Consider the following 14,027-nt stretch of genomic DNA (forward strand, 5'->3'; position numbering starts at 1 on the left):
TTAAAATACTGAGTAGGAGAGGCAGGTGTCAGAAATTGCTTTTCAGGCTGGTTCATTAAAGAACACAAAGAAGAAAGTATATTAAGTGTGAATAGGAAGGTGAAGTCCTTACAAATGGCATTCAACCCTTTTCTGATGTGCATATTTTTTCACTTGAATTCAGCCAGTTCCTGAGTTTGTGACCATTTGTACTTTATGTTTTGGCTCATGCTCTCCTCCTGTTGTATATGCAGCTCATCTCTCACCCTTCCCTGAAACACTCAGGAAGATAAAGTATGATGAAATATACAGTACCATTAAACCAGAGAATCAGAAAAACGCCTTATTAGCCTTATACACAAGGTCTGCTCAGTGCAGCATGAACTAATTCAGCACCTAATTCTGAACCAGTCCTTGCACAGGAACTGATTTGCCCCTGCTCCAGATCCTGCAAATGGATATTTAACTGTAAATCCAAAAAAACCCAACTTTTCCAAGAGTGGAGGCTTAGGAACTAGATCCTGTTGGCATTGGCTGTAACAAGCAGCAGACCTCTCTGGGGAGGCCAAAGTAGACTGCTTATGCTTAACTGTCTACTGCAAAACACAAATTAGCTTCCAGTGACTCCTACAGTGAGAACCATGCCAGGGCTGCTGTCCCCAAAAGACAAACACCTCAAAAAGGTCAACTGGGCTACAATCTGACAACAGTTGAATTTGCATGTGCTATGTTTTATCACCCTCTTTTGCAGCCAAAAAGAGAAATACTGATAGGCAAAGTGTGTCTAGAGAAAAACATTACAAATGTTGTGGCATTTTCTTTCCTCCCCTTTTCTGTATAACCTGCTGATTTATTTTATGTTACATGGGGTCTTGTGGCTCATTGTGCTCTTCTTTGAGCTTTACATAACCTACCTGCAATCACTTACTCTTTCCATTATCTGCCAGAGACTTGTTTTACAATGGAATGTAGTTACTGCAAAGGGCTTTTATTGCCAGTATCTTCATATACAAAATTCAAGTAATGTATTTCTTTCTATGCTTTGCCCAAAAGACTTATCTGGAAAATGTTTAACACGTTCTTAGAATGCAACAATAAGGGCCATTAAGAGAGGATGTTTGAGGTGGAGGATGGTTTTGGTTTGTTTCTCTTTGGTTGGTTTTTTGGTGTTTTTTGTTTTGTTTTGTTTTTCCTTTTTAATGAGAATAATGTAAACTGAAGTGTTCTTACTCAGGGCATACATGAAAACACAAATAAATCATTTCAGGTGAGCATAAATTCTGCTTGAATTGTAAATGACCCTGCTAACAGAAATTAGACTGAGGCATAAGCTTAAGTTCTCTTCTGAATACCTACTCTTCTTTGGGGCATTTTTCAGATACCGGCAAACAAATTTAGACTTGAGCTGTAGAAAAATCTATGATTTCTAATACTCCTCTCAAAAATCCTCAATTACTCTGTTTTTAAGATGTTTAAATCAAAAAGACTGTGAAGGCCTTGGCTTGTTTGTTTGTTTTGGGATTATTTTGTACCTGCGTATACTTTATTCTTTTTGCACCTAATTTGATTTTATTTGCTGTCATCAAAAAGGCTATTTTTAGTCATTGGTTGAAAAACACAGGGAGCTGGATTTGCTGCTTCCCCTTTTACTCCCTCATAGCCTCTGGTGGACATTTACTTATGCAGTGATGTCAGACAAAACAGTCCTTCAGACTGAATACTTAAATTTTTTAAATGGAAGCTCATAAAATGCCAGGTGCATTATCTACTGAAAGAGGATTGTTAATAGGGAGAGTGTGTTAGCTGTTTTCTTTTTACTTTTGAAAAGCAACAAATCAGATAATTTAAATCCCAGATCTAAGTGGTGTTCTCATTCACAAAGTACAGTCCAATAGCTGACTTGCTTTGAAATTGAAAACTGTCAGGACCTGTGTTGGCCAGGGCAGTGTAAATTTGCAACAATTCCACTGACTGCAAAGCTGTTAAAATCATATATATCTGTGATTAGAAATTGGTCTATAACAGGCTTTAATTTCTTAACCATTTCATAGCAGAGATAAATCTCCTTCATATCAGTCAATTATTTGCTGTTGCCAGTGCTACCACTCTGTCAGACTCACTGATCACATTCTTCCTCATTGCTTTCCTCATCCTAGAGGGATCACTGTACACAATAAAGGCAAAACAACAGATGATCTTTCAGCTGCCTGAAAACTTTAAGAAGAAAATTATCAAAGCAATTCTGTCCCAGCTTGCTGCTTAAATGAAAGAAGCTTCTTAACCAAAGGCACATAAGAATGTTTTATCCATGGAACCGTGAGTAATTTCTAAAGAAATTAAAGAATTTACTATAATGAGTATAGAGGACTAAGAAATTAATAGTAGAAAGTATATTTTAGAGAACAGCTAAAGCCCACATGATTTTAAACAAATGATTCAGTAATTGTCTAATCATATTTTAAGGGTTATCTAAATGCCAGGCAATTACAACTCTACAGAAACAGAATTAAAAAACTCAATGTAATTAACATTCAAAGTAGTTGCTAATGTGTCCATTTATTTGCAGCTCATGCAACTTCATAATAGAGTTTGCCAGACTAACCTGTTTAGATGTACACTTGTGCCAGCAGAGTTATTAAAACAAACAATACGTTTACGGTGCATCTTTCTCTCAATCTGCTAAAGCTGAGCAAAACCACATTTGAAGCTCTGAGACTCGCACCCAGCAGTGTCCACTTTAAATAGAAAAATCTCATTGATTGCATGAAACTCAGGTCTCATTTTTGTCCGTCGATTCCCCTGGTGACCTTCTGCAGCATCAAAGCCCAGAGCGAACCCAATCTGACCCCGACTTTATGTGCATTATTATATTGAGAGACAGGAGCTACTTACAGTCCATGCCATTGTCTCCGTAGATATGTAATAAAGTATTCTAGAACTGCTCCTGCAGAGAACACTTCATGCACTCGGCATTTCCTTTTCTCTGTCTCTCGCTCTCTCTCCCCTCCAATCTTAAAATTCTTCTCTCTGCTGTGCTGAATGCCTTTTTTTCCTCCCCCCCCCCCCCCCCCCCCCCCCAAAGTGGACAGCTCAAATGAGCAACTTCAGACTTTGACTAATACTCACATAACTCTCAGTAAACAACATCCTTCACACAGATCTATAACTAATAATAATGCTCTTTATTAAGCTCTCCTGTGAAACAATATGTCTAATAAAAGCTGCTCTCCATGCTGTTTTAATTATAATAAATCACCTTCATTATGATGCATACTTCAATATAACATGCCTAATGCTTAGCTACCTAGGATACTACAATAATGAGGACAGAGAGTAGGCACATCTTGGAGAAAGTTATTTACACACACTGAAAAATTCTACAGTACCCTACTGCTTTGCAACATGAATTTCAACAACTTTTATCTTACCTTACCGCTCATAAGATCACAGCTGAGAAAAAAAAAATACACCTACTTACTTCCCCCCAGCCCCCCTCGCCACCACCCCCTAAAAAGAAAGCTGTTTACACAAATAACAGGACCCTGAATACATCCACTAGCATGGAAAAATAAGTCCTTGCAGTGCAATCATTTCTCTATAAATGTATAAAAGTATTTTACCACCCTGTGCAACAAATCAGTGATGAGACTATAGGCTGTTGTGTGTCGGTACCTAGGGATTTCATGTCAAAGTCAACTTCCTTGGCAATCCCTAGGGAACTGCGCTGTGCACATTCTCATGAAAGGTGTGAAAATCTGATTTTCTAAAATGGATCAGTAATTCTCTATGAAGGGGAAAAGGATCGATAAATCTTTGCTAAGTAGATTGTAAAGGAAAAATTATTCTTTCAGTGACAGTACATTAGGATCCTCCAAACAATCTCAATAAACTAAAGACATAGCATTTCTCCACCAGCTACTTTTGACTTCTGATATATTTTTGTAATCTCAGATCATTCTGCAATGCACATACATTTATATTTGCTAAGCAATGTTCCATGTTGTTGCTGATTTATGAGTATGTGCCATTATAATGCTTGGCTGTGAGTAGAAAAAAGAAAATTATTAGCTGCTTGTAAGCTGATAGATGTGATACGAGGCAATGTCATTACACCCATGCACACACGTTTGTTACTATATAACTCTTTCTGTACCTACACAAATATTCCATAGTCTGTCTATATAGACACGTGAATATTTACTAGACTGTGTGCATGTATATGCTTTTTTGTGTATGTGCACATATAAAGCTACATTTTCAGACACTGAGGGTTAATTATAAATATCTAGCAACTGCAACTCTGCTAGGTGCTTTACAGACCTGAAAGGTGCTCAGCCAGTTACTGTAAATGCCAGATGGTGTGTGCTACTTCATTCTCAAATCGGATTGTGATGAAATACTCAAACATGTGATTTTTACATATGAGCAAAAGCAACATCTGCCTGAAGACAGCAGAATAACACAGCCTACAGCAGCAGTCCAAATGTGTTGCCAAGTCAGAAGTGGATTGTGCATGCAAGCAGAGGAATTCATTTGTCCTTTTTACACAATCTCTTTCTCCTGCTGCAGACAGTAAGAGGATCCTGCCAGAAATGTCTGTAGTGTTGTTTCTGTGGCGGTGGTAATATGCACAGTGTGGGCACTTAAATGTCCATTCCAATCCTAAATGCCAGTGCCAGTATGAAACTGAACATGCTGGGCTGCATTTCTATTCCTGGCGCTCCCAGCACAGAAGTATTCTGGGTGGTAATCTTTGAGGGGATGCATGCTGAGGAAAGGAAAAAAGAGCTTTGTCCCTCTCCCTAATGCTGAGAAACCAGGGAGGAGAGGAGGCAGCCTCTGCTGCCCAGAGAAAGCAATGGTCTGGAGACTAGGCTCTGCAAGCAGGCCTTGGAACAAACACAGAAAATGAAGTCTAGGGAAGCCCAGAATAACATGACAAACCAAATATGATGGGGAGGCACAGGTAGGAAAAATCTTGAGTACAGCACTCAAAGGGCTTCGTGTTTGACTGTGACTGCCCAAACAGATGAGGTTTGAACTCTACAGTGCAGTTCTGGTTATTTCAAGACATGGAAGTCTAATAGAACTAGTGACATCCTTAAAACCAAACTGTACACCTGAATAAGACTCTCTGACATTTTCTACATGGTAGAAGCATCATTATTTGTACTCAGAAGATCCAATGCCTCATATGCTGCAAGGAACTTACTTGCACAATTTTCTTAATCCTTTTGGTTTGTCTTTTGTTGGCTCTTTTGTGGATTTGTTTGCTCTTATAAACAGGGCAAAACTAACCAGAGCGCTGGAGAGCAGATGCTGCCCTAGGTCCTAGTTGAACAGAGGGCATTGGAATGTACCTGAACAGGCTGAACCTGTTTTATGCTTGAGAGAGCATGCAGTTTAAATTATTTTTCCTCTATTATCTCTACCATTTCCATGTCCACCGGAACAAATGAGACTGAAGTAAGTGGACTTACAGACAAAAATTATATAAAGAGTAACTAATGTGGTACATCAGTTCCTGATAAACTTAATTCATATCATTGTCATGAGGGACAAAAGGATAATTTTAAGTTCTCTTGGACTGACAAATCTCCTTTTTACCCAAGAACACCACAGTAAAGGATACTCAGGAGCCCTCTGCAGCTTCTCCTTAGACCTGTGCATTTTGAAACTTTCCAGGGAAGCTTCCCAAAGCACTTCAAGTTTCAGAAGATAAAGCCTCACAACATCTCCTCCAGGTATGGCAGGGCACAGAAATGAGGCCCACAAAGACACGTACCCCAGTGTATGCACGTATACCGCAGGGAGCAAAGTCAATGTTTTAAAGCTGGGTGCTTAATCTACTCTAGTCTGAAATTTTGACCTAGCTGACTAGGTGAAGACCATGCAGGAAACCAATGCCAGACTTGTCCTTCCTCCTTATCCTGAACACATTGAAACACACTTAGAAGTCAGACATCTAGAGAGTGGCAAGCCATGGAGTGATATCTATCAAAGGGGAGCTCTGACCCACAAAGATAGACACACTAATATACATTCTCTCATCAATCATAGATACCTCAGACAAGTTTTTGATATCTCTGAGAAACTGCCATCTTTTACCATTGCTTTGGAAAAGGATATCATCATTGAAACTAAACCATGGAAGCATATGATCTCCCTGCAGAACTCAGAAACAAAACATGGGAAGGGCCTAATGCTTCTTACAAAGAAGCACATTGGTGCCTCATCATGAAAGAAGATTTTGCCTTGCTAAAGTAGGAATAAATGATCTATCACACCAACAGTGTGTATCAGCTTTATTTTGGGCTCTGTCATACTGAATAAATCCCAATCACTTATATCAGTATCTATCTTGCAGTACACTTCTGAGGATAGCCCCCTCCTGAAGTCCATCTATGACCAACTGACCCAAAGTAGCATGAATCACCTGTTTCAGTCTGTAAGCATTTATTCAGACCATTTTCTAACCCACCCAGCCAGCACCTCTAGGTGTTTGTTATCTTCTGTGTTCACATAAAGGTTGGGTTTTTCAATTTTGTTCGGTGCCATGATTTCCCTGGAATGCAGGTAAGATCATTTGCTTAGATAAAAAACCCACAATTTTTTCTTTCTTCATTTTTTCTAATATCACAGATGAGGAGAACAGTGAATGTAAGATTAAATACTTCCATATCCAAGATTTGGTAATAGTCTCCTCACAGAGGAAACAATATTTACAGCTCCTCCTCTGCCCACCCATGATGGGCCTATTGCTGCTGAACAAGAGCTGCTTGGGGTAGGAAATGATGAAGATTTTAAAATATTTTTTCTTGAGCCATTTATGCTTTTGATACTATGCCCTTTCACAAGCCATACACAACAGAGGTGGATTTATTATCCGTGGGTCTGTTCCTGGAATAACACGCAGTGGAGGCCAATCCCTCTTACAGAACACTGCCTACTAGGAAGCATTTTCTTGCTGAAGGCCATGGTTATCTATGCTCACCCCTTTGAGTCTTCCTATCTACACCTCACCTGCACTGAGTAAATCAGGTACTAAGTAGTATGGATTTCTGTTTAGAGAGAGTGCCTCAAATGCCTAAACACCAAAAGACACACACACCTTCAAAGACCAGTGCACAGAGGACCAAATCCTGCACCCACCAAAACAGAAAATTCTTCCTGCTTCCAAAGAGGGGAGACTCTATCCAGGGAATCCAGATGGGGGTTCTTCAGAGGAAGGGCCTGGGTAACATTGCATCTGAAGGTCAGACTCTTTTAGTGTCAAACGCCCACAACAAATTACACCACTGGTGCAACACAGAATTAGTATCACACTAGACACCTTCAGGTGTGCTTTCCAGAACATTAAAAAGTTTCTTCCAACTACCTTTTAAAGCAATATTTATAACTCATTGCCCTAAACAAATTATGTTAATTTACTGGGTCCTGTTCTCTGAAAGCTTACATGTATATTATATGGGATAGCCCATAGACACATGCAAAAATCCTAGAAAGTTTCAGAAAGGAGCTTTTCTATGTCACAAGCTAAAAATTATATTTGTATTCAAAGGCATGTTACACTCATACTAATACCACTAGAAAATGTGGAATTTCAAATTGAGTTATGGAGCAACCATGTAGCAAACTCTGAAACTTATTTCCCCTTTTAATGCCATAACATTTTCCCCAGTTTCTCTAAGAAACCTAACAGAAGAAGCTATGCACTGTAGTTCATTACTGAGAAAAGCTTTTTCTAAGTAATAAAAAAATAAGTTCGGGGTTTTGAAAATTAACTTATTTTAACCTGTTTTATCTGCCCTGTGGGACAGGTAAATTGGGACCTAAAAGGCTGGAGGAATGGGCAGACAAAAACCTCAAAGATCAACAAGAAGTGGAAAGTCCTACATCAAAGCAGGACAGCCCTGTGCATCAGTACATGCTGGTGTTCAATCAGCTGGAAAGTAGCTTGGCAGGGTACCAAAATGAACATGAGCCAGCAGTGGTGGTACCCTTGCAGCAAAGGTGATGAATGGCATCCTAGGCTCCATTGGGCCAGCAGGTGGAGAAAGATGATCAAGACGGGTGAGGTCACATCTGGAGTTTTAGGCTCCCAGGTCACATTTGTGTCCAGTTTTAGGCTCCCAGTACAAAAGAGGCATGGCCATTCTGGAAAGAGTCCAACAAAAGATGGCAAAAATAAATGATGAGCTGGAGCACCTCACGAGTGAAGAAGGGTTGATAGAGCAGGAAGTGCACAGCCTGCAGAAAAGAAGGCTCAGGGGAATCTCATCAGGAAGGATGCAAAAACAAAGACCCCTTTCAGTGGTGTCCAGTGACAGAGCAAAGGGCACACACTGAAACACATGAGGCTCTCTGAACATCAGGAAGTGATTTTTCACTGTGAGGGTAACAGAGCACTGGCACAAGGTGCCCAGAGGGATTGTGGAGTTGTCTTTTTGGATATATTCAAAAAGTGCTTGGACATGGTCCCAGGCAAGTAGGTCTAGGTAGCCCTGACTGAGCAAGACTTGGGGTCTAGATGATCTCCAGACATCCCTTCCACCCATCCCACCCAACTTGGGTGAATTTTTAACATTCTTCCCCATTGGACAGAAGCAAGGGGGAAAAAGAGAAGAATAAAAAGAATCATCTTTATCTACTCTGAGATAAATAAGAATAAAATAAAATTGCACTGTTTGGCTTCAGATTTTCTAGGTCTTACCCAGGAAGATAGGAAGTTTCTGGGGAAACCTAACAGCAGCCTTCCAGTACCTGAAAGGATCCTACAAGAAGGCTGTAAAGGGACTGTTTATAATGCCTGTAGTGAGGGGCAATGGCTGTAAATTGGAGAAGAGTAGATTTGGGTTGGACATGAGGAGAAAGTTCTTTACGATGAGGGTAGTGGAACACTGGAACTGGTTGCCCAGGGATGTGACTGAGGCCCCGCCCTTGGATATATTCAAGGTCAGGGTTGACAGGACTCTTGTCAACCCAATCTAATGAAGGATGTCCCTGTTCATTGCAGGGGGGGTTGGACTAGATGACCTTTGGAGGTCCTTTCCAACCCAAACCATTCTATGATTGTAAGAAAGAACTAAAAATACTATATAGGGAGTCAAAAAGGGAGACAGATGGAGAAAAGAAGCCCCATGTAGAAAGGCTGAGTCTGGGAGGGAACAGGTGGAGCAGCAGAGGAAAGCAGAACACCTGGAATAACATCCTGCTTTGAAGTTAACCAATATCAGCTGTAAGCACAGTAAATCAGTAAGAAATGGAGCAATGTCATTTCCATATTGTCCCATTAGACATTTTGCAAATGGGCACCTTGCAATCTGCAGAACAAAATCTACTTAAGAAAACCAGGTGAGCCTTACAAATAGGAGTTGAGTTCAAACATCTTTTCCATGCAGTGCTACCTGTAACAGGAGGACACAGTCACAATCTGTGCCAGGGGAAGTTTGGGCTCGAGGTGAGGAGAAAGTTCTTCACGGAAAGTTATTTGCCATTGGAATGGGCTGCCCGGGGAGGTGTTGGGGTCACCATCACTGGAGGTGTTTGAGAGGGGACTGGATGGGGTGCTTGGGGCTGCTGATTGACATCCGCCTAAATGTGAGCCAGCAGTGCGCCCAGGTGGCCAAGAGGGCCAATGGCATCCTGGCCTGCATTAGGAATAGTGTGGCCAGCAGGAGCAGGGAAGTCATTGTGCCCCTGTACTCTGCATTGGTTAGGCTGCACCTTGAGTACTGTGTCCAGTTCTGGGCCCCTCAGTTTAGGAAAGACATTGAGACACTTGAATGTGTCCAGAGAAGGGCAACAAGGCTGGGGAGGGGCCTTGAGCACAAGCCCTATGAGGAGAGGCTGAGGGAGCTGGGATTGTTTAGCCTGGAGAAGAGGAGGCTCAGGGGTGACCTCATTGCCCTCTACAACTACCTGAAAGGTGGTTGTAGCCAGGAAGGGGTTGTTCTCTTCTCCCAGGCAACCAGCACCAGAACAAGGAGACACAGTCTCAAGCTGCACCAGGGAAAGTTTAGGCTTGAGGTGAGGAGAAAGTTCTTCACCAAGCGAGTCATTCATCATTGGAATGGGCTGCCCAGGGAGGTGGTGGATTCACCATCCCTGGAGGTGTTCAAGAGGAGATTGGACGTGGCCATGGCCTAGTCATGAGGTCTGTGGTGACAGGTTGGACTCGATGATCCTCGAGGTCTCTTCCAACCTTGGCGATACTGTGATACTGTGATACCACCACCCTGAAATGCTGCAATATTTTCTGTAAAGTTTTAGCAACTTAAAGGTGAAGTGTCTGGGAAGGAACCACAGGGTTTCCATCAGTTTCAGGTAATTCCGCACTGTTAACTGCTGCTATCACTTCTTTATATCATTAACTGAAGGTTTGGCTGACTAACCATTAACATGCTAGCCCAGTAAACATACCAAGAAAACGTATTCATTACTGAAGCTCATGTACGTTTTCAGAACCATATACCTAGGCTACTTTTAAGTGCACTCACTTTGATCCATCTTTCACTTGCTTACCCAGGTGACCTGGTTTAAAAACACAAGAAATTTTAAAACAAAAGCAATATCATAGCAGGTAAGTCTTCTGGAAAAAACAGCTTTTAAAACCTCCCTGGGAACTACAAATTGCAGAGCAGGCCACTGTAAAGCACAGATGCTATCCATATTCACTTCAGTAGATTTCCGTATGAATATACTTAGATCTGTTGAGGACTGATTAATGACAGGTTGCAGAGCAGGCCACACCATTGTAAAGCACTGATGCTGTCCATATTATGTTCTGTAGATTTCTTTATGAACCTCTGTATGATATCTAGGACCCAATCCACATCACTGACTGCAGCCTGTATGCAGATTTGGGCAGCATGTTCGGTATTTTCACAAGTAGGAACACTCTTACTTACCAGAAATACCATCAGAACACCCACAATACTTCAGAATGAACACACTTGCTGGCCACATTTGTGAATGCCATATTCATAAGCATTTGAGACTGGAAATAACTGTCTTTTTCTTCAGTCAATTGTCAAAATTATCTTCAAAACACAGGAAGAGTTACCTAGGCCTTCTTTCCCCCATTAATTGCTTCCTTAGTCTTCTAGCATTATAACCAAAATCTTGACCCTGCCTGGCAAAAAGCCACCTCCTTTGCAGGCAGAAACAGCCATTGCAGGGCAAAGAGAGAGAATTTCAAGAGCTATGACTGAGGAAGAGCAGGAGGCTGAAAAGAGAAATTCTGCCTTTCCAGAAAGATAAAGAAATCAGCTTTGCAGTGGGCTGTTAAAATCTGAAAGTTCTGCCCATGGCCATCCATGACAATTTGGTAGCCCTGCCGAGCTGCAACCCTAGTTCTAACAAAATAAGCAGTGTGCATTTGAAATAGGAATGAGGCTAGTGGTGAACTTTTTTTTTTGTCACATAAATGATTTAACTCTCCTTAGCTACCTAGCATACCACCACTGTGTTAGAGCAAGGTACAACTTGAGAATAAGCGGAGAATCAAAGTAGGCAGAATGTAAAAGATTAGGTGTTTTGTTCTAACACTAAGAATGTTAATGCCCCTGGAAACAGCTTCTCTGTTAAGCTTTCTCTCTCCTGCTCTTCCTCCACAGAGCAGCAGCATGAACAACTTGGAAAACAAAACTGTTTATCAACCCAACCAAAACAGTTCTAATATATTTTATTGACCAAAGCAGACAGATGTCTGAAAAAAGGGGAAGAATATCTTTTAAAATAGTTTTAGGAAGGGAAAAAGTTAGTTAGTGCCATTGCTAGCAGCCTGAAATTCATACAAGAAATGCCTTTACAGAGCAGAGGATGTATGAGGAGAACAGAGCAAAGCAGCAACACACCACACCACCAGATTTCTTCATGCACAAAGTTGACAAGCCCTTTAAATATTAAGGGCCATGTTCTACTCTAATTCCACACATGGAACTTCTATTAGTGTCAGTGGGTGTTTCACACAAAGAACAAGAATAGAAAACAGCCCTTGGCATCTTGTAGTATTAAAGAAAAAAAGATTTCAATAAGTTTACTTAATCCATCAAACTGGCAGACTCTAGCATTAGCTTCTGTGATAGTGCTGTCAATGTTTGGTCAAGCCTAAAAAACCTTCAAGCTTAAGCAAGTCTTGACACAGCAGAGAAGCAGAAGCTCAAGATGGTCAACTGTAGGAAGTAAATAAACTTTTAAAAGCAAAGAGAATAAAGGATTAAAGGATAAAGAAAATTATTTTTGCCCCTTTATATCAACTTTCTCTGGGGAGGGGGTGTGTGGGGGAGATGTAACTGAAAAGGAAACACTGAGCTTGGCCGGATGGGTAAAAAAAGAAAAGCAAAGACAAGTTTGGGGGTTAGGGGAAGTGGAAGGTACAGTATAGCTGCTAATCCTGTTAAGGGAGTTTTTCCTTGACTTTAGTGTATTTGGGGCACACAAACATTTTGATCATGCACTAGCTAGTTCCTTTGATAGCCAGGAGGAACTGGAATTACAGATCTTGGTGTAGATCTTAGTCTGGATTTATACCCAAGAGATTATCATGCTGTCAGATGCCTAAAGCAGAGCTTCATGATGTGTTGTCTGCAGGGGTGGAAAGCACAAGACAATTCTGCTAATGCCTTCCTCCATTCTGTCCTACCCCTAAATTCCCAGTGGGAACAGTTTCTTAACCACTAGTCCCTGTTGCCTTTTTTTTTTTTCTTTAATATCACAAAAGCTCCATGTACTTCTTAGCCTAGGTTTTATTTGGCTTGATGACTACCATTTTGGGTGGAGTGCCCATGCCTGTGGTGTACTAGCCTGAATAGAATAGAAGTAAACCAGGTTGGAAAAGACCTTCGAGGTCATCAAGTCCAATCCATCACTCAACACCATCTAATCAACTAAACCATGCCACCAAGTGCCTCATCCAGTCTCTTCTTAAGCACCTCCAGTGATGGTGACTCCACCACCTCCCTGGGCAGCCCATTCATGATAAGTTACAAGCAATCTAGTTACATTGAAAGATGGCAGAGCCAATTCTGAAATACTAGGTCTCCTCATTGCCATATTTATTATTCATCTGGCTCAGGTATCACTCTGGGCTGTACTGTGAGATTTCTGTAGCAGAGAATCTAACACAGGTCTATGGTCTGGCTGACAATTTAGCTAGACAGGTCTGTTGAAATTGTGTAAGACTTAGAGGATACATGGCATTAGTAGTCTGACCTTGGTATATAAAAGATCTGAGGCAATTTAAACTGTATTACCATCACGCAAAGGAGACAATTGGAAGAAAGCAACAGGGTAGAGGTATAGGTAGTTGTTAGACAGTGTTATGCAAGCTTTTTCTCTCCTCCTGGATATACTGATATACTTTATTTATAGCAGTAAAAACATCTGAGCACAAAGAGCTTTTGACAACAAAGTTAAAGATGTTGCAGAATGATGAGCCCCACAGTCAACTGTACCCAAAAAGCCTGTTCTTCCTTTATTTCTTTCTTCTAACTCAGTATATGGTTGGATTTATTTGCACCTATTGGTTTAGGCCATGAGCAGTAACAAAGCATAGCAGTCATCATGTTCTACTCACTCCTAGTTCAGCTGCTCTTTGGAATGAGCTCCCTCTTACTCACCACTGTCTTTCTTCCCTGTAGTTACATCAATCTCTCTTTGGATTGCTATTGAGGAAAAGCAATTGTCCAGAAGTGGAAGTTACATGTAACTCTGAATGGACCAGCTTCCCAGTGTTCATTACAGTCAATGGAGTCTCTTTCATTGACTTCTGTAAGAGACAGATCAAAGCAAGATCCTTTCTTTAAGGTCCTTCTGAACAAATTTCACCTGAAAATGCCAAGATGCTTCCTGCCAGGGAATCTACAGAGATATCAGACAGAACTCTGTTTCCAGTTTCACAGCAAATTCATATTAAGTGAATTGCTTTCTGTGGTTTTCCAGTGTCAATTCCAATTATAGCTAATGCTGAGTAAACCTTAGGCTTAAAAAAAATACATCAAGTAGGGCAAAGGTCAGCACACACAGGAGAAGCACCACGATTTTCT

The 14,027-nt window shown here is 41.0% G+C and overlaps 1 protein-coding gene across 2 annotated transcripts in view; it reads right to left on the reverse strand.

Annotated features, from left to right (window-relative positions):
• Positions 1-2,912, reverse strand: part of POU6F2 (POU class 6 homeobox 2) — a 290,005-nt gene extending 287,093 nt beyond the window's left edge. For both annotated transcript variants that reach the window (XM_068156860.1, XM_068156859.1), the window contains exon 1: positions 2,872-2,912. In XM_068156860.1, coding sequence (XP_068012961.1) covers positions 2,872-2,883 — 12 coding nt within the window. In that variant the 5' untranslated portion in view covers positions 2,884-2,912. The remainder of the gene's footprint in view (positions 1-2,871) is intronic.
• Between the last annotated feature and the right edge of the window lie 11,115 nt (positions 2,913-14,027).

Source organism: Melanerpes formicivorus, unplaced genomic scaffold (genome assembly GCF_026170545.1).
Source record: "Melanerpes formicivorus ecotype bairdi unplaced genomic scaffold, bMelFor1.0.p_v2 SCAF_35, whole genome shotgun sequence".
Lineage (NCBI taxonomy): Eukaryota > Metazoa > Chordata > Aves > Piciformes > Picidae > Melanerpes > Melanerpes formicivorus.